Source organism: Plectropomus leopardus, chromosome 12 (genome assembly GCF_008729295.1).
Source record: "Plectropomus leopardus isolate mb chromosome 12, YSFRI_Pleo_2.0, whole genome shotgun sequence".
NCBI classification, from domain to species: domain Eukaryota; kingdom Metazoa; phylum Chordata; class Actinopteri; order Perciformes; family Serranidae; genus Plectropomus; species Plectropomus leopardus.
Window position 1 is genome coordinate 5743178 of NC_056474.1, and position 21559 is coordinate 5764736.

Consider the following 21559-nt stretch of genomic DNA (forward strand, 5'->3'; position numbering starts at 1 on the left):
AGCACTGGAGAGGGATTTTTTTTTTATCTTGGCTCAGGAGGTATAGATAAGTAGCTGTATTTTATATTTATTTTGCTGCCAAATTTTAAAGAAAAGTTCCTAACAGAAGGCATAGTTTTGTTAAAGATTGACAAAGTTACCAAATACCATATCAAGAAACTGTAAACGAAGGCTTCTATCAAAAAAATAACCAATTCTGAGGCTAAAATAGTGGTATTTCATAGAAATAACTTTTTCTTGGTCTCATTTAAAATTTGGCCAAAAATAAAGTTGGCACAGACTAACCAGCATGCACAAACAAAAGTGAAAAAGGCTTGTGTCTTCAACTTTTTCACTTTCAAACATCAAATGGTATGCCTAAGTTTTAAAATCGAACAACTTTTTTTGGTGAAGGGAGGGTCATGTCACTCAGAGAGGCTTAAGGAAAAATATTTGTAGCTGTGGGTTGGGTCATGATGATGTATTAAAAAAAAAAAAACAAAGACATACCCCAGCCACCCTTCTCTTATAGTAGCTAAAGAACAGTCCCTTAAACAGAAGTAGGTCACACTGACCCTGAGCAAAAACTAGTCAAGGAAGGATGAAAAAAAGTATATGATGATGACATTATATGACAGTCACATTAAATCACAAAATAGGCCACAAAATAGCCTACAGAGCATTAAAATGTCAACCTACAGCCTGTACATCACACCAAAGAGACCTTATGACCAAACCAACGCTGTATTTCCTCTCTGTATCAGGTGCATGCAACTAAAAATCACTTACAACAACATCTTCCTCAGAGTAGCCAATAATTTACCAGAAAACAGGAAAACATGAGCGACAATACACACAAAAAACAAGAACACCACGGCGGGTGTAACAAGCATCAGTAAGCCACATACATTAAATGACATTTCTGACAGAAATAACAGCAGAATAAAATATAACCAGGGCAGAAACAACACGGACATGCACAAACAAACTGCAGAGAAACACTCACAGGCCTACAGCAAAAACACAGCTGCAAAGTTTTTGTACTACCTGTACTACATGCACGCGGACATACGCGCACAGCCTCCTCTGAAGAGTTACAACATTTTACAGTGAGTTTGTGGTTGTACTCACCTGTTTAACCAGCTCTGCGTGAGTCTTGTGCACAGCGAAGTCCTCCAAAATCTGCTCCATTTTCAAAACTGCTTTAAGGTCCATTGTTGTAGCAAAGTATATCCAGTTCACGCGTCCTCTCTGTCCGCACTCCTCAAAGTTTTCAGACATAATGCTCCGCGGTTATAACATGACACCAATTATGTAAGAAAAAAAAACGCTGTACTTAAGTAAAAATACTCCTCAGTGAAGACCAAAGTTGCTGCTGAAGTTTCCATTAACACTTAGCATGTTAGCTAGGCACCTGTGCTACGTCAACAACTTGTGTGTGTTTGATTGTGATCACCTAGCGTGCCAGCGGGGCGGAGCAGTGATTTATTAAAGGGATAGTTCACCTCAAAACGATATAAATTGTATGGCGCTCACCTCCTGGTTCCAGAAAAAGTGTTGTATCAGTTAGTGTGCAGTGAGCACTTGAGGTGTATTATGCTCTGTTTATAGGGGTCTTATCCTGAGGTCAAAGGTTAAGGGATGGTTAGGCCTTGGGGTCTAATGCCTGGAGTACGGACACATGGCTTAAATGACATGGAATGTGTCCCCTTGGGGTTTTTGTGGTTGAACACAATGGGTGACTGATAAATGTGTAGATGCTTGTACCTATATAAGACACATGCATGAGTTGTAAGGGAGAGGGATTCACATTGGTCCCGAATCTTCTCCCAGGCAGACCATGGTGCCTGGTGGATGCTGAACTTTGTTGTAATAAATTGATTCTTATGCAACTAAGTCGGTGTCAGCGGAGGTTTCTTCATCGTCTACACATCATTGCTGCTTAGGAAACAATGACACACTCACGGTCCCCTTGTCTCGAAGTCAATGTGCTTTTTAAACGTCTTTTTGTTAGATAAGTGTAATAAATTCTGTGGTCAACACCACAGACTGTATATAAAGATGGACAACGTGCCCCCACTTACCCCCACTGTGCTGAAGTAAGGCTAAGATATCCACGATATGGGCATCATTTTGCGATGGTAAAGTCCTTCGAAGCCGGAGTCTGCACAGTGGGGGCGTTCCCGCCAAAACACCCGTCCAACCAGTCACAAGCAGCTCCATTGAATGCAAGCACACGGATTGACTGTCAAAGCTGTCAGTCATGCCGGAAAATCCCCTTTTTGCAGCTATAGTTTAATAACTGATTAAACCCTATCTTATCATAAAAACAAATACTTGAATAAACATTAAGGTGATGAAAACTACCTTCAGTGACAGAAACCGTCTTTGGTAAAAATTGATTTTGGTGAATAATTAAGACTTTTAGTTCTATTCACTAATATGGAGGGGCGGGCTGTATGACCTATACTGCAGACAGACACCATGGGGCAATTGAGATTGAAAAGCTACACTTTTGGGGGAGCTGTCATGTAGATGCTACTTTGTTGGGTTTTTTTTAAAACCTGTACTAAGGTACAGATATGATAACCTTAACCTATAATGATTTTCTTATGCTGCACTATTGGAGGCTACTGTTCACAAACTGCTTATCCCAGCAGTACTGCATCACACACACGCACATTCAACATGTATCAGTCATAGTGTCAGTGGACTGCAGTGTCACCTCTTTGGACACGGAGTGCTCTGGAGCTCTGTCCTCATACCATCAGCTTCAGACAGACACCAGCCGCTTCTTCTCTTCTGCAGCTGCTGGTTTATTTCCTTTTATTTTCTTGCATGCACACACAGTATATCAGGACTTTTTATGTGACTTTTGTTTTTTACTCTTTAAGGGACACCACTTGAAAAGTAGCAAAGTGCAATGCTTGAGATTAAGAACACTTAAAGCTGAAATGATAGCCCCTTTTTTGGCGAGATGCAATGACACGCCATCACAAAACGTCATCCGCCTTTGTCAAAGCAGCACTCAAACGTTGTTCAAAATTAGTCTGCACTAAGTTTGAAAGAGAAACTGAATTAAAAGAAGTAACAATCGTAATGTTTTCAGAGGCCTCCATGATGTTTTCAACTGTTTACTAACCTGTTTTCCAGCTTGTCCATGATGTCAAAGATGACACACCAAAACAAAATAATCAAAAAGCACAGACACACAGAAAGGCATACTTGTTTACTGCAGAATGGCGCGCACAGCTCTGCTCTCCTGGCAATGAATGACTTAGCAGGTTTCATTTAAAGTTCTTACGTACATGTGCTAATTTTGGTGGACAAGGTGTATCATAAACAATTTCTCACAAAACCAATTATTTGTTTTTGGTACGGATAAAACAAGCATGTTAATTAGTGACTTTACAACGGACTGGGGAGGCAGATTGTTCTACCTTCAGACATAGCTAGGCTGGCAGTTTCCCTCTGTGTGCAGTCTGCACATAAGCTAAGTTACCCAGCCGCTGTCTCCAGCTTCACATTGAAGAAACAAATTGAAAGTGTGTTCTCAAAACTAACAAAATCAATCTATTGCTTTACATTCGGCTGGAAACAATAAAAAGGGGAACTAATTTGTAAATCCTGAAACAAATGAATTGTCTCATGAAAATGCTACTTAAAGTTGAGGTGGTGATAGAAACATAAACAATGATTTAAAAGAAACGATACCAGAATAAGACTTGGGAGACGTAGCTTTATCAAACTTTCCACAACAACATTATCGACTACTTTGTGTCCAGATGTGTTGCTCTGTTATGATATGATCAAATCACTTCTGGCTCCACAAGTATAATAGTTATCAAGATTGCACCACATGTGAGTGACAGATCCATTGTTCATGCTGTGATACTGAAATCTTTCCATCCTTTTTCCAAACAGCATCAAATCACAATTCAGCAAGTGCATTTAAAATATCATGTTGCTCATATCAGTCCAGTGATTTAAACTGTTACAAATAAAAGTCTTTGACAGAAAGTTGAGCACAAAAGTCTGAACAGCCAAGAGGGCCACAGTGCTCCAACAACAGTCAAAGCTCCTCCTGCATTTCAATTTGGTGCGGTACCTGGGCGGTGCGCTGTCAGCAGGATCTGTGTTCCAGTTGGGTGACTGAGCCTTCCTGGTATCGAAACATGATGACAGTGAAGGCAAGTCTCACCAGCCAATGGAGTCATCAATAATAAGACAAGGTGAGCAGGAAGGGAGGAGGGAGGGTTATCTGGGTACAGCACATGCACTTCCCAGAGGGCCGCAGGGGGCAGACAGGGCCGCTGAGAGGCGAGATATGGCGTGACGCTCCTGGAATCTGTGATTTGACATCTGCACTGTGTGAGAGTCTGTCAGAGGGCAGGAGAAGGTTTTTGAGGGCGCCGCCACATCCTCTTTAGTCCGAGTCTCTGGGTTTTATCAAAGAGATCTGACTTGCAGGGCACAGAGAGTGGCTGAGCAGCAGGGCGCTCGCTGGAGGTGGTCGGCTTTGAACGGACGCTAAATAGACGTTACCCCTTCTGCAAAGTCAGTCCTCCTCTTCCACGTAGGTAGAGGGGAACCAGCCCATCTGAGAAGCAACAAAACAGGAAACAATTCAAGCAGCAGCACATGTATTTGACAGGATATACATCTTTAGGGTACTTTTTGCATTCCCCACCTCTCTCTCCGAATTTTGAATCGTGAATTGTCCTCACACTGCAGCCCTTGTCACAGCCAACTCTTACTCTTGGCTCAGCCTACACATAGCACTAACAGTAAGGAGCTTCACAGAGGTTGCATAATGCACACAAAGTTTCAAACTAACCCTTCCCACTCCTCAAACATCAATCCACCCGCCATGCAGATTCCATGAGCCCCCAGGAATCCCTAAAAACTTGGCATTTCACCAAGTGGGCATGGCTTTCTAGGACGTAGAAGTGTACACTTTGGCAAGCTCTGTGACCATCTCAGCCTGTGCTGAGAGCACATTCATACCATAGCCTGCATATATAGCTGGACGACATGTCTCCCACTGTACAAAAGTGAAGCCAAAATATCTCAGCTATGGCTGCTGTCATCTTGCGCTGGTGATGTCATTTGGAGCCAGAGTCTGGGCAGTAGCAATCTCTGCGGCATTGGGTTTCTGCTGACCAATTGCAAGCCAAACCACTGATTGTAAGCCCACTTCTTGGCACACACAGCTGTCAATTATGACCTCAAACTCCATTTTTAGATCATTTAATGACCAATTAAAACCAAATTTATTGGAAACACAAATCCTTCAAAATACATCAGTATAATAATAACTACCTAAAATGAGAGAAAATGGTCACCTCTGGCCACAAAAAATTCAAGATTTTGACGGCTGAAAAACTGAACTCAAGTCTTCAGAACAGTAGTCCAGCAGCCAAGGGGTGACCTCACGGTAACTATGTCCATTATGTACACAGTCTACTGTATGTGTGTGATGCAGGACTTAGGGAACCACCCCACCAAGTTTTTAGGGAGTCCTGTAAACCCTCACCATTTACCCTACACCACCTTGGCACCCAAATCTTACAATATGTATGGTCAAAAACGACTGATTGAGCCATAGCATAGGTTTAAATGCTAAAATATTTGTGAACTGTTTTCATCAATACATACTGTACACTGAAACTCTACTGCTCAGACAATTAACCCTCAATACTAAAAAAAAAATATCTTACTCCTTTTAAGCTCTAAGAAAGTAAAAATTAATTCTGATTAACTGACAGCAAAATATGATACCAAAATATGTATGACATTCAAGAGCAAACTGTTCAGTTGACTGAATGTGTAGTAATACTGTATGTATATTTAGGATAGATGTATAAAAAAATTCTACATTAGCTACCACTGTATAAGATAAAAGCAAAAATGGCACAAAAACATCAAGGTAAAAATTAAATAAAATGTGTTACCAGATCCTTCAGCAGACCTACCCTGCCATCGACCTCTCCCTTCCACCACCCGTTGGACATCTTGGTATAGATCTTTATTATGTCTCCCTGCAGCAGGGAGAGCTCCCGCGTGTCTCTGGAGCAGAAGTCATAGCGCGCCACTGCAATCCCCACCACCCTGGGAGAAAACACTGAGACAAAGAGATCTTGTCTTATTATCGAGAGACATCTCTTATTTAAGTTTTTGGAGCAACTGTTGGACAAGAACGATATTATCTCTGGCACCTCTCATTGGTCCACCAATAACTATCGCTCTCACTAAATCAGAGAGTCACGCTCCATGCAACAATTTAATCAGAATCCAATCTAAGAGTATGGTTTCTCAATGCTCCTCTGGGTAGCCCAAGCTGACTATTTTTAAAACTTTAATACTCCCTAACTTTGAAGTGCACAATTGAATCTGCAGCACTCAGCCATTCAGTGTTTGGAGAACTTCTCACCTGTGTTAGGCTCCTGAAGCTCTCCAATCCAATCGGAAATCCTAGGCTTTCTAAAAGTTATGCTCTCACCCTTTAGGTTTATCACCTTGGGAGCACATGCAAGGGCAAAGATGCTTGGTGACTAACTCTTATACCTTGAACTAATCATATTTTTTACATTCTTGTAAAACTTTTACAAGAAAAAAGTTAACTCAAGGTCCCAAAATAATTACTTGAACTATATCAAGCCTTTTGAGACTCAAAGGGCAATCAGAACTGGGCTAAACAAATCAGTTTCAATACCTTAACCCTTTGAACCCTGAGCAAATTGGTGCGATTTCTTTCAAAGACATGGGAAGAAGGCAATGAGCAATGAAAGAAGAAACAATCCAAAAATTAGCCAAAAAATTACCTAAAAAAATTACCTGAAAATTAGTTTTTAAAAAAATAAATAAAAAAGAGAAGGAAAGGAAATGTCCTGGAAAAAGTGCTTTTTAAATTATACAAATTTTGAACCATAATTTTATATATATAATTATGATAATTATGAATATAGTTTTCCCTTAGCTTTTTTCCTGATACATTTTTTTCCTGGCTTTTAAAAAATAATAATTTCCTACACCTACTAATTTCTTGCAATTTGTGGAACATTTCTTACCAAGTTGATCATTGCCTTTTTCCCCATGTTTCTAAAAGAAATCGCACCAATTTGCTCAGGGTTCAAAGGTTCGTGAAAGCGACTGAAAGCAACACAAGGAAAGTGAAATAATATGCAGAAGTATATTATCTAGTAATCTAGTAATTACTAGATATCTAGTAATATTATATTATCATTATCTTTCTTTGAAGTTTCTCACAGGTGTTATTGATAGCAACAACTATCTGGTAAGAATGACAGGGCAGCAAAGAGCCTTGACTCCTGGGCCTGAGTCATACAGGGTGTCACAGCAAAACCAAAGAGTCACAGATGAGGGCTGAACTCTCCTTATTAGTGAGCGAGGAGAAATAAATCGAGGTGCCCAGCTCAGCGGTGCCAAACACACAGTCAAGATGACAGGTCATGGGTTATCGTGGTCATGTGTTGATCTCATTAAAAGTTAATGTTCAACGCAGCACTTATCAGGTTATACAAGGTTATTCCTACACATGCAGGTCAGGGCTCATATCATTTGTGAAAACATGTGTACATAGGTTTGTTTACCTTATCTGTGGAAATACAGGTGACACAGCTGGGGAGATATACTGGATGAAAGGCATTCATCTGCTCCCTCATGCACACACAGGCACATCATGCCAACACAGGAGTGCAGAACCATACATGCACGCATGCATATGGACTGAACAAAAATTTCAGTGCAAGACTTTTGTTTTTGCCCCCATTTTTTCCACAGTTTTCAGTTAAAGATCTAGGAGTTTTTTTTAATGTACTCAATGGATACATTTCTTTCAAATCTTGGTCACAAATTTGTTAAAATCCCTGTTGGCACACTTCTCCTTTTTCAAGATAATCAAAAAAATGCCACAGATGTCACAAATTTTGAGGCCACTGGCATGCTGACTGTCGTGTTGGATGAGACTTATTTTCGTAAAGATTTATTTTATTTGGTAGATAACTTTATTTTATTCTCTGATTTATTTAGGCAAATAAGTCAATTTCATTTATGGTAAATTCATTCATTAGACTGTATGCTGCCTTTTAAGTTAAAATTAGGAACTACATAATGTGGTGCACCTTCATTTTAAGGTCAAGGATGGTTTAGATAGCGGAGTGATATGAGAGACGTAAAATGAGGAATCACCTTGCTGTGTGTTCAGTTGAGTTGTTGTCCTGCTGATGAAGCGGATATTAAAGTGACGGAGAAACTAAGACATGGTGCCCATGTCTTCCTAACCACCGGCCTCAAGTAATTCAACTTACAAAGTTAAGACTGGAAGAAGACAACCTTACAGTAGGAATGCCCACCAGAGGTGCTGCATGTGAACTGAATGTTTATTTCACCATGATAAGACGTCTCCTGTATAGTTTTCCTGAATTTGGCAGTACATCCAACCGGCCCCACAACTGCAGAAGGCCATTACGATGACAAACTGCCGTCAGGTCGAGATCCTGGTGAGGACGATGAGCATGCAGTTGAGCTTCCCTGAGATGGTGTATTTTATGTAGACGTCCTGGTTTGATGGAAGGTTTGATGTACTGCCAAATTAAAGGAACTTGGAGACCACTTATAGTAGTGAAATAAACGCTCGGTTTGCAGGTAGTAGTGATGCTGTAAATAACTGATAAATAAACAACTTCAACGATGTCTCCTTTAATTTAGCCGAATTGATAATGTTATCACTGGATTGTTGTCAAATGTAAATGATGGCTTTGCAGCTCTTTGTCACTGATTTGTTGAAAATTCTGCAGTTATTTTTACCTCGTGGGAGACATCAGAGCTGTCAGAAATGGAATTACAGGAGACTGACGTGAATGTTTTTTCCCCAAATGACAACTTGTACGATTCTTTGCGATATGACGTAAAAGCGGCATCATTAGACTACATTATTTAACAGAGACAGGAAAAACAAGACAGTTTTGTCTTTGGAAACCTGGAAATGTGGGCATACAGCAAGGGAGAGACAAAGAGAGTAGAAAAGCTGTACCCGTACCTGACCAGAAAGGCGAGGAGGAGGGAGGAACAAAGCTGCAGCCGCCAAGAGGAACTACAGAGAAACGGAGCGAGTGATGGGAAGGGGGGTTCAGGCCGTAGTGGGAGCAAAGACAGAAGATAAGCAAAGTAAACACAAGTTTGACAGAAAGAGAGTATGAGAGAGGGTAAAGGAGAGAGAAAGTGGGGAAAAGTTGGCAAAGTCAAAGAACAAGCAGAAAGCAAGGACGGGCGGGAGACAAGAGTGAGAGAGGAGGGCAAAACTGTGAAAGCATCAGATAATTTGTCATTTCACCTTGCATATGATTTTTAAGTAATACTGACCAATAGAAGGGTATTTAGTCATAACTTACTGCTGGGCATGTACAAAAGTATGCAGACATGTTCACATACTTTGGACTGGAGCTGTTTTCATCAGGCTTAGTTCCAATCAAGAGAAGTCCTATTGCTACAACAAACAATGATATTTCAGACAATAGTGTGCTTTTAACTTTTTGGTAACAGTTTCAACATGACACCATTACACAAAGCCAGGTCTATTAATGGTTTTTGAGAGTTTATGTTTGGAAGAGCTTGTCTGGCCTGCACAGAACTTTAACCTCAGGCCCATACAACACCTATAGGACGATTTGAAACACTGTGACTGAGGCTCAGTGCCAATGCAGGAGTGACAAAAACTGCAGTTCTTTGAATAGCCACTTGAGGCTGGGTTGGCTACAGAAGCCACTCAATCTCCATTGACCCATATGTTGAAATGCAGAAATAAGCATGTCTATAGCCTTGTACAAAAAAGCAAAAAAAAAAACAACAAAAAACAATTTTGGTCACTAAAGCTAATTTCAACATTTATGACAACTCTATGAGAGAGAATATCTTATAAACTCCCCAGTTTATATTTTTTTAAGGCATTATGTCGCACTTATTGAGGGTAGGGCCGCTTTGAGTGGCAGGCTGATTGCGAATAGTGGCTTGGCTTCTCAGTTAGATCAGCCCCTCGCTCCACACAGCCACCCTCTCACCCAAATATGGTCACTTCTGGCTCCAAAGAAACCAAGATGACAACAGCTGATATGCTGAACTCGAGCAACGGGAGTCCACAAACCAGTAGGTGACATTACGGTAGCTACAGTGGTTTATACAGTCAGTCTATGACTGCCATTCACCGTGCTTGCTTCTACAGTCTATGGTTGCAATACATTCTCATGTCCAAATTGTCAAAAGCCGACGCTCAGTCAGTGGCACTTCAAGCTAAATAATAACGTGCTAGCTCGGATCTGGACGCTCAGGGACTGCATGACAATTTACCTTCGTACATGCTTTGTGTTTTTGCAGAATTTCCACAGGAAATATACAGTTTCTACTTGTTAAATGCATACAGTCTCCTTAAAAAAAACTTTAAAAACTGGAAAAAAAATGTCATGGATTGGCTCAAAATAAGTATGTCTGTTACTACATAATGTAATTTCATATCACTAGCACAGTATGCCACACATTTTAAAATACTATACTGTTATTTAGTAACTCGGCTGACTTTTGGTTTTACATGAGACACAAACAGCAGAATTCTGGAGTTTGTTTGACCGATTCACCACCACTCCTGCCTACCCTACTTTCTCGCTCTTTATATAGTACAGTAGTTGCCAGGAGCATCAAAAAATGCTGCATCTTATACTGCTGCTAAACGGTGCCTCTGTGTGTCACTGTCTAAAACGCTGAGGGCCACTGATGGATTAACGGTATTTGACGAGTTGGAAGTGAGAACAGGTTCTGCATTTCTACTGTTTGCTGTTGTGATAATATTTAAGAATTTTTAAATTGTGTCTCAGAGTATCATAAATATTGGTGCAATGTTTTACCTTCTGATGAGCCTTCAGACTCATCAATCTGTTACTCAAACAGGACTTTCATGATCGTTTTTTTTTTTTTTAAATGATCCCACTGGTACCTGAAGTAACATGCCAAGACTAAGGCAACCTCTATGTGGTCATTAATATCTGTCTGTTTTTCGGTCTGAGCACCCACTTATTGCCCAACAGCAATGGCTGACCTCTCGTGGCTGAATGGGAGCAAATCCCTGCAGCCAGGTTTCGAAATCTTGAGCAGAGCCTTTCCCAGTAGAGCTGCAGCAGCATATCGATGCCTGTGGTTTCTGAGGATCAGGTGTTGATAGGTCTAGATACCTATGACTATGTAGTGTAGCTTCTATTATCTTCCCCAGGTCATGCTGCTTAACACAATAATAATAACCTTTTGAGCTTCAGACTGGGCAAGCCAAAGCAGCAGTTTGGGGGTAGGTATGCGTCTGGGCACAGCATGGCACCCTGACAAGGCAATTCATGCCGCAGAGCCAACGACTTCTGCTCCGGTATGAAATCCCATCTGAGCCAGCAGACCCTCACACTGAGAAAACCACCTGCTGTCATCACAACAATATGTTTCCATGCCTTTTTCCTCTCCCCCACAGGGATAAGTAAATGCAGGGCCAATATGTGTCAACTGTTTGTCTGACCAGAGTGCACACTAGACTACACACAAACCTGCAGGAAGTATAAACTAACACAAACTGTATGTGTACATATATAAATAAGCATGTGCTGTACATACAACCATAAACTCACACAAGCATTTTATAAAAATCAAACTAAAATATCCAGTTTTTACAATTTCTCTCATACATTCTCTAATATTTTCAGATCTCATTTTGAGATTTTGTATATTTATGCTCAATTAAAATACCCCCCTTGCCCCTTTCACTTTGCCCTATCCCTCCATTTCGCATGTTCACATCTAGAGGAAGGATGCAGGGCAATTCTTGTTGAGATAGAGGGGTAGGGCGAAGAAATGTTAAGGACAAGACACACCAAACTGACATCAAAGAAGTAGCGACAAAGACAACTGCTTCGTCACCTCATGTCGCCTGTGTCTCAGCCAAAAAGTTGTACATATACACACCACAAAGACCACAACCACTGTGTGTTCTGGGCTTGCATGCGAGATAATACCCCTCCACACTGGCAGATGGAGGTTGTCTGTAATTGCCATTAAAAAAGAGAAACCGAAAGACAGTTGATGCCACTTAGCCAGATAGCACATTAACAGCACAATCCATTGTTAAAAGAACAAAGCACATTCACCGTGCGCCAGTGAACAACAACACAAACCATCAGGAAACGTTTCTGCTTAAGAGCCCAATGGCTAAAGAAAAACAATCTGGCCTAATATAACAAGTTTGATTTGATCTAACTTCCTGTTAACTTTAGCTCTTTGTTTACATTCCCCACCTCCGTTTCTCTTTTTGTGCACGGAGCTAAACTACCAATGAGAGTGATTTTATCCACCGATGGATGATCATCCCTAACACTGATTCTCTGTGCTTAATTGGCTGGATAAAAGTAGACAAAGGTATACAAGGGCAGACAAGGGCCAATGACATGGGTCACACCGCAGTGACTAGGGTTACGCTCATCAACGATCCAACACCAATGGCCGACCGGCCCGTCGGTCACCAGTAGCTACCAGCTATCTAACATTCTACTGTTATTGCTAATTTGTGCATGACAGTTATACATTATGACACATTTTCATGTTGCACCCCCCCACCCCCCACACCTTTGATAGCAGATGACACCCAAAATGAATCCAGCAGCACTGTTTTAGCATTTTAGCACCTTTCACCGCCTCTCCAAATATCAGTGCAGACTGGCAGGGTGGGAGCATGGGTTGCTAATATTAGCCTACAGAGCGCTATTAATGGCCTGGTAATGACACATTGTTTGTTTGTTTTTTTAACTTACTGAGTGTAATGCAAAACTTAAGTTGCAAACGAAGTGTTCGTGCTTTTCTACCTCATTCGATAAAATGGCACGTCATTGTAATAATACGATTATTCCCATTGTCGCCTCTGTTAACTTAAACGCCTTTGATGACGTTTGATGTTTGACCTTTGATCAGGATCTTAAAGAGAGAGGAGAGGAAGATTTAAACTGTTACCTCTTATATCTCTTTTCTGAGGGGAAAAGGGGTGCTTGAAAAAAAACAGGTAGGGGTTAAAATAAGCGGTCCTGGGCCTTATAATCACTCATTTCAAACAACAGAACTGCATATCCTGACAACACTGGTACTTAACTCCAAGATGATTTTAAATTATTTCCCATCCCCAACATTCAGGCAGATACACAGATGAAAAGCACTCAGTCAGAATTAATTAAAGATGCTGGCTGGGGTTTCTCCAAACAAATTACTCCAGAGTTTTGATGGTTTTTCAATAGTTCTGCATCTTGTGATTGTTTACTCAGCCTTGCATTCTGTTTTCTTTGCTATGAGGTGTCTGTTTTGAGACTCAAACCATTTTGTGTGTGTGTGTGTTTTGTTTTGGCATGACATCTGTCTTTCCATGGAGGCTGTTTACCAGACAGAGAACGTGGTGCCCACACTAAGTCTGTCTATGGGGGTGGACGACTTAAGGCAATAATAATCTATCCCAGAATGCACTGAGGCAACGGCGGGTCTGTCAAGGCTTTCTCACAGAAGCAAGCACGGTGAATGGCAGCGATGCACAAACACACCTCTTGCAGAGCTGCTTTGAAGCGTGATGCGCTGGGAGACCGAAGCTGCCAAAGGAGGCTGAGGGACAAGGATGTAGCAGAATTTTACATCCGAACAGACACAAAGGGCTAACTTTGACTTTGTTCCGACGCTCGTTTCTGCTTGCCTCTGCTGCTGCTGTTGCAGCGGCTGTGGTTGTTTACACGTACACCTCTCTTTAAGTTAAGACAGTTTACCTCCAGCTGCTTTCTGCTCTTTTACATCAGATCATATTTGCAAACTTTTCCCAGTTTTGTGGGAACAGGCGCAGTCCCTCAGTTGGACCAGGGGTATCCCCCAGGTGTGTGTCAGCAGGCGGCTGTCACACAGTTTTCTCCGCTGCCAGCCCAAGTGAAATGTCATGTCCTGTCAGGAAAATTGTGAAGCCATCTCGGAGCTGAGCAGCGTGCGGAGTGTGACGTTTGAGGTAGCAGGCTCCTGGTGCTTGCCTGGGGCATTGGGCCTTAACTGGGACCTCTCCGCCAAGCCTGGTGAGCTGCCGAAGCTCCTTTTTATTTCTTTCACTCATTGTCTCTCTCACTCTCTCCTTTGTCTTTTGCATTTCCTCTGTATCTTACCAAATACCTTCCCTTTATACCCTGAGTCTCGCTTTAATCCCATTCACACTTGGTATTAATACACCATCTGTATTTCTCTGGTTAAGGAATAACACATTAATTAGAGGTGCAAACACATGTGGAATACAGTGCAATCTGAATAGAACTGCAACACCACATCTGGAAGTGGTCCAGCTTGAATTACGTTTCTCTAAATATAGTCTGTACATTTTTTGAAGGATGGTTTGACAGTTTAAGAAATGCACTTATTTACTTTCTTGCAAAGACTGATTAATACCTCCCTTGTGTCTGTCTGTTAGAGACAGGAGGTGCTTCCTTAGCTTTGCATAAAGACAGAAGGACATATGCAGGGAACAATGTCGGGGGCTGAAAAATAAAGCAAATGTGAAAGCGCCAAAAACTGCAGATCCTCTAATGGCCACTTGAGGCTGGCTCCAGAAGTGAGTCAATCTGCTTATACCCCCGTGTTAAAATATCCAACTTTAAGCAGAAATAAACATGTTTACAGCCTGGTACAAAAAACGATTTTGGTCCCTATAGTTAATTTCTCCCTCCTTAAAAAATGACAGGGGGTGAATTTTTATATAATTTACCCATTTACATTTAATTAAGGCTTAAAGTTACACATAATTAGGAGCAGGGCCACTTGAGTGACAAGCTGTCTGCAAGGCAACAAATTCTCATCTTAGCTCGTCAAATACCGCTGCTTAGTCAGTGGACCTTCATGTCTAAATATGATGCACTAGGTCCTCCTGCTTCTTTTTTGGACATTCTTGGATGATGTGTCAATTCATACTTATTACGTGCATTGTGTCTTTTCAAAATTGAGAAAAAAGGTTAGCATTTAAAAAGTATTCACTTCCTCCTACTCCTTTTCAGACATTACTTTACTTGCTGTTCTTTACTAAATATGTGTGATGGGAATTCTAGTATCATTTTTCTTGCTAATATTCTATTTTGTGCTCCTATTTTATTTGGCACGTTAGAAATAAAGATCTAACAACTACTATAACACGAAGTACACTTCAGTTTTGACAGGAAATGTACAGTTTCTGCTCATTACATGCATTCAGTCTTTTTTAAAATGAACTTACAACAAAGGTAAAACACTTTGTTTTTATGTTATTTCCTTAGGTCAAGGCACGTGTTTAGGTTTAGAAAAAAAACATCATGTTTTGGCTTAAAATTTCCAAAAGAAGTGAAGAGCAGGATCCCAGGTAAAACTCCCTCCTGTCTGCCCAATAGGGACTTCATGGGTCTTTATATTACTGTAGTTGCTGGCAATATTAAGGAGTGTTGCTGCACTGTGCGTAACATACCACCATGAAAAAAGTCTGGTGCAACCGTGTCTGACACCAACATCCATGGTGGTATTTGACGAGTTAGGAATGAAAATGGGCTGTACAATAAGTCGGATCCACCCTGCACTCCTCAAAAGCATCAGCCTTTTGTTCAAATATGGACACTTCTGGCTTCAAAACCAAGTTGGCGATGGGCAAAATTCTAAACTTGAAGCTTTAAAACAGGCGTCCACAAACAAGTGGTGACATTATGGTGGCTGCATCCATTCAGTCATCAGACCTGGCCAAATCATTCAGAACAAAATACTTCTAAAAACAATAATTTTATCTTTTCTGGGTTTTTTTTTTTTTTTACAGATTAAACAAATGAGATCTGTCCATTCTTGAGCTTTTTAGGTGCAGAACCAGGTTAGCTGTTTCACCCTGTTTTCTGTCTTTATACTGTAAGCTCAAATAAATAGCTCATTATTTAGTTTGGGGCAGCGGTGTCTCAGAGGTAGAGCAGGTCGTCCTCTAATTGGAAGGTCAGCAGTTCGATTCCTGGCTCCTCCAGGCAACATGTCGAATTATCCTTGGGCAAGATACTGAACCCCAAATTGCTCCCAATGCTGCGTCATTGGAGTGTGAGTGCGTATAAATGGATGCTGAGTGGCAGGTGGCGCCACGTCCAAAAGCCTCGGCCACCGGTGTGTGAATGTGTGTTTGAATGGGTGAATGTGACATGTTGTGTGAAAGCGCTTTGAGTGGTCAAAAAGACAAGAAAAGCACATACGAGCGCAGTCCATTTATCATTTACCATATTTACTGCGCAGACAGAGAGTGGTTTCAATCTTGTGATGTAACTTGGTTAGTTCAAAGACTTCACTCCAAAAAGCTACAGATGACTCTCCAAAATGGGGTTTTTGTCCTTTTCCATTTTACCTCAATTTCTTCCACTTTCCTCTTCTTCACTATCTTCTTATCTCCCATTCATCTCACTCTCACCCTTTCTTCCATCAATTTCTTTCTCACCCATTTCTGTCTCTCTCCCTCTCCCTTCCCTTCTCTTCTGACACCTTTTTTGCCGTTTTCACCTCTTCCTGCTCTTCCTGCTTTCCATCTCTTTCTCTCCCCCTCCTCCACTTCTTCTGTCCATTTCATTCTATCCACAACATGCTTTATCTTTCCCTCTCACACTCTCCATTCCTGACCTGTCACTTCCTTTTTTCTCCCTCTTCCTCAAGACCATTCTCCTCCACATGCCTCCTCACAGTGAATAAGCATCTAATTCTGTCTCCGAGGGCTTGAAATGACGCATTGATTGGACTTGTTGAACTTAAGCTCAACCGTGCATTTGTTGGTGTCTGTTAATGCCAGCAGGTAGAAATCAAAGAGTTGCCACATGGTGACAGTACTTAGGCAATACACAACACTGGGAGCATGTTTTATTCTGACCCTTTGAAAGCTTCTCATGTTTGAGTCAAACAGTATTACTCTCTAATGTTTGTTGAACCAAGATGCACAGGGTCTGCGATATTACATGTGTCACATCTATCAGATAACCTATAATGATTACACAAAGAATGGTTACATTACTTAACGCTTAAAAGTGACTTTGTAAAATTTAAGTCCTTCCTGTAAAACTGTTTTATCGTGTCTATTTCAGGTACATATTTAACAAAAGTCATTCTCAACTGAAATGACACCATTCTTTTCTTAAATCTATATTAAATTAGCATATTTCAGTACAATCACTGACATTATATATATATAAACAATATTTTGCATTTTGCCCTTTATCCGGAAAAAAAACATAATCTTACTAGGCAGTTTGCATGGCTAATGAATATTTGACTAAAACTCACGTGTACATGCAGCCTCTCATGCTCCGAGTGACCCTGACAGAAATCTAAGCAAATTGCTTTGATTTCTTGCAAACACATGAAGAGAAGGCAATGAGCAACCTAACAAGAAATGGCCTCAAAAAATAGCAAGAAATTAGAAAACAGTTACAGGGAAAAAAAGAAAAGAAAACTACCTAAAAAAATAAGCAACAAAAAAAGGAAAGGAAAAAAAAGAAAAGAAAATTGGGCCAAAAATTGAGGAAAATCTATTGGACTAAAAAAAAAATTTACTAAAAAACTATACTGATAATTGTTATGATTGGTCATTGAGATCTTGCAAAAATATTATAACTGGAATAAAGGACATAAACTCACCAAAATCAGTGTAATTAAATTATTATAAAGCCAATTTATAAAAAAAATTGACTTTATTTATGTTCTAATCTGATCTAATCTAATTGAAGTGAACTATAGTAAGCCCTACTTGCTGGTTGGAGAACATTTTGTATCCACATTAGGTCTGGCTGAGCTCTAAATGATCTATCTAAAAAGCATTATATATGTGTAAAAATGATGTGTTGGACTTTGCAGTGATAAGGATCAACCGAGCAAAACTGAAGAGGCACATCTACTAAGAAAACACTGCTGCTGTCTCTCACCTAGCGCTGCTCCGGCGGGGACTCCTGTTAGCTCATTATGCTGTGCTAAATATTTCTAGCATGTCTCGCACGTCAAAGATGGGACTGCCTCGGGTATTAAGACACAATTTAAACCAGAGTGTCTAATAACTAAGGAAATGCACCATGACTTTGTAACGTAACATGTGCATACAGCACATTAACTGGTCTGAAATAACAAAATCTATCAAGTGAGACTTCAGGAAACTGTTTCTGACCTCAGCATTTTTTTTATTTGATGACCTGGAAAATATCCCGTTTCCATTGACTGTTTTGGTCATACAGAGAAGCTTTATAAGCAGGTCGGAGAAACAACACCCCTTATTTCATCAGACCTGGACTGTTGACTGCAAAAAAAAAAAGTCACCCCTGTGGTACTCCAACAGGTCAAAACAAATGCTCAGAATCACTTTCAGCTGTAACCGGATCAAGATCAGATCTGAACTAGTAGCATTTCCCTCTGTCAGACAGTCTCAGGGAGGGAGAGTGGGTGTTTTTGAGGCAGACTCACCACTGCCAGCCTTGGTAATGGCCTTGGGCATGTTTCCATTGGACAGTTCCCTATAGGGGACCTGCAGAGTGGTGTCAAGACTGCTGAAACCCTCCTTCAGTGAGTGCTGCTTGTAGTATTCCACCAAGTCCTGTGTAAAACAAGCACAAGCAAACAAACCTCTGTGATAATCCTGGGTGAATCTAGATAGTATTGTGTACAAATGTATAGAAATGAAAGACATGTGGGGGTGCTGGTTAGTGGCGACTTGCTTGTTTGATCTTGATAATTCAACATCAGTCGGTACTGAGGAAGTGATCCTGAGCAGGCAACTACCTGCCATATATCTTAAGGATGGATGTTGTAATTCTTTACTTTTTTTTTTTTAGGGATTTTGTGCCCTATAAACTACTCTTGCATCAATGAGTATAATCATTTTGACATTGCTTTTGCAGCAGTCCCCTGGGATAAATCGTGTAATATTTCAGTTGCAACCACTTTGTGACTTAATTCTGGAAACAAACCACTACTGGTATTTTATCATTGTACAAAACAAAAGAAAACCTTTTTGCTTGGATGCTGGGGTTTATCCCAGGGGACTGCTGCAAAAGCAATGTCAAAATGATTATACTCATTGATGCAAGAGTAGTTTATAGAGCACAAAATCCCTAAAAAAAAAAAGTAAAGAATTACAACATCCATCCTTTACCAGCACAGTCTTGAAGAGGCGGCTGTCAGCGATGTAAAAGCAGCCATCCTTGGTCAGAATCTTAATGTGCTTGACTTTGTCGTTGAACCTGTGGAGGATGAATAAGACATGGGCTGCTAATCAACTATACATGCTTCCACATCAATCCAGTCACTATGGTGAAAGTGTCACGAAGGTCTGTTTAAGCTGACTGCTGGTTACAACGCTGAGCTGAGCCAAGCAACTCTGTTTGACAAGAACACCTTGTTTTTTTTCCTGCAGTGGATATCAGATCCAGTTCACTCATATCACACAATAATAGAAGAATATAAGGATTTCCCAGTCTTAGTCTGTAAGATGTCTTTATTCTGTATGTGTCTACCTGTGACCCTTCATTACAGGTAATGCTTTAAAGTTGTTAACAGCTATACAAAACAGTGGTTTTCCTTTTTCAATTATTTCATTTTAGATCTTTTTAGAGACATTAAGAGCTAAAAGTATCAAGTAATTAACAAGAAAAGCAACGCGTCAGAAAAAAACATAATTAAAAGTATTTCCCTCTTTGTTTCTCCCTTTCATGCTGTCTGAATGCAAGCTTTGTAAACTCTGCAGGGATAATGCATTGTTTTGTGTGGAAACAAACAAAGTATTCAACTTTAAAATAATGCAATTAAAGAAAGAACTATTACAGTTTAAAAAAAAATCCCTCAAGAACGAACAAGAAAGAAGTTCCTAAAATCAACATTTTTTTTGATTTATGTAAAATAACTAATTTTTTTATGAATTAAGTTAATTAAGTTTTATTTTTTTTTTTGCCAAACATTTGAGAAACAGCTTTTGTTCTACTTAGAGGTGATTGGCTGATGAGCATAAGGAAATGATACAAAAGATGCTCTTACAGACGGAAAAAGCAAAATGCAAAAACAAAGCAAAATGTTTTGATTGAATTCTTTTTTCATTTTGTTTTTTGTTGTGTGATGTTTCTGGAGCTGTCACCACCATTTATAATGAGCCTTTTTTCCACAACAAACATTTAAACGAACAGCAGAAAAAGCACATGAGTAATTAATGACAATAACAATAACTTTGGTGCATTTAAGTGTATCAGTAAGCCTTGTCAGTGAGCCAGCATACACATCTGAATCCCAAAAAGCTTAATGGAATGCAGCCCTTATTAATATTAATGACACCTGTGGTGTTCCTGCTGACAAGTCAAAACGTCTGCTGTGAAAAAGGCAGTTTTTCTTATTTTGCTTTGCATTTCTGTGTTTTATCTCAATTTGCCAACAAGCACTCCCATCCTTGAATACGCCACATGAAGTGCTTACTCAATCCAAGATAGAAACATGTTTCACAATCAGCTGTTAAATATACCATACAGTACTTGAGATGGTATGCTATAGGCTTACTTAAATAAATAAGTGATTAAATAATCATATGTTATGTGAGAATCATAGTTCAGGCTACAGTAAGGCTGTCCAACCTTGAAAACACACATTCTGTAGGCTCCAGTGGGGATGTGCTGTCAAGACAATTGCAGGCGCTGTGCTGTATACAGCATGGCCTCCATATGGTGATGTGCTAGTTCCATGTGGAGATAGATCCACATTGTAAATCTCCTAATGCAGCGTATAACGGATGAGAAAAGTACTGTGTGATCAAGTTGCAAATTTGCAGATGCATTATGAATATACGGAGAGCAATACATTATTTATGTGTGTGTTGAGTTATATGGTGCATACGGTAACACACGGAGACAGATGAGAAACTTCACTTCCTCCTATAGGCTCTCGAGTCTGCACACAAACATGATTCAACACACACACACACACACATACACAAACTGTATTGTTTGACACTCGACAGTTGCAGTTGATTAGTAGCAGCTCTCTGTATAAAGCTCCATTATCTCAAACGGCCATCCTGATAATGATCTTAAGCAGTGAGACAGGCAATTAGGATTGGAGCGTTCAGAAACTGGCCCTGTACATCAAAGCTTTGAATGAGGGAACGGTATGAGTCCACCAAACCAAATGGGCTGGAATGGTGTGTCACTGGCTAAATAGTCTTAACATCCAAACACTATTTCAGAGTGCACCCTCAATCGTTATAATCTCCCGCAGCCGTCATGCCAGGTCAGGAGGACGCGATGGTCCTTTTTTTTTAACGACTGAACAAGCTTTGATGTAGCCTGAAAGATATTCGCTGGTTAAATGGCCAGTGTTGTATTTCAAAAGAGGGATACCGAGGCACTCAACTTGCAGATAAAGCAGCCATTTATTGGAGCCTAAAGGGATAGATGCTTTATCTACAATTCGAGTGTGCTGCTAGCCTTCTTTTGAAATACATTTCTAAGAGTGATAGCCAAAGAGCAGCAAA

At 40.3% G+C, this 21559-nt stretch overlaps 1 protein-coding gene across 3 annotated transcripts in view; it reads right to left on the minus strand.

Moving 5' to 3' along the window:
- Nucleotides 1-3193: 3193 nt before the first annotated feature.
- The window catches only part of LOC121951493 (guanine nucleotide exchange factor VAV3-like), a 68794-nt gene continuing 50428 nt past the window's right edge, over nucleotides 3194-21559 (minus strand). For all 3 annotated transcript variants that reach the window (XM_042497827.1, XM_042497829.1, XM_042497828.1), the window contains 4 exons: nucleotides 19202-19289; nucleotides 18514-18643; nucleotides 5955-6103; nucleotides 3194-4579 (listed from right to left, as the gene is read on the minus strand). In XM_042497827.1, the coding sequence (XP_042353761.1) occupies nucleotides 4538-4579; nucleotides 5955-6103; nucleotides 18514-18643; nucleotides 19202-19289 (409 nt within the window). In that variant the 3' untranslated portion in view covers nucleotides 3194-4537. The remainder of the gene's footprint in view (nucleotides 4580-5954; nucleotides 6104-18513; nucleotides 18644-19201; nucleotides 19290-21559) is intronic.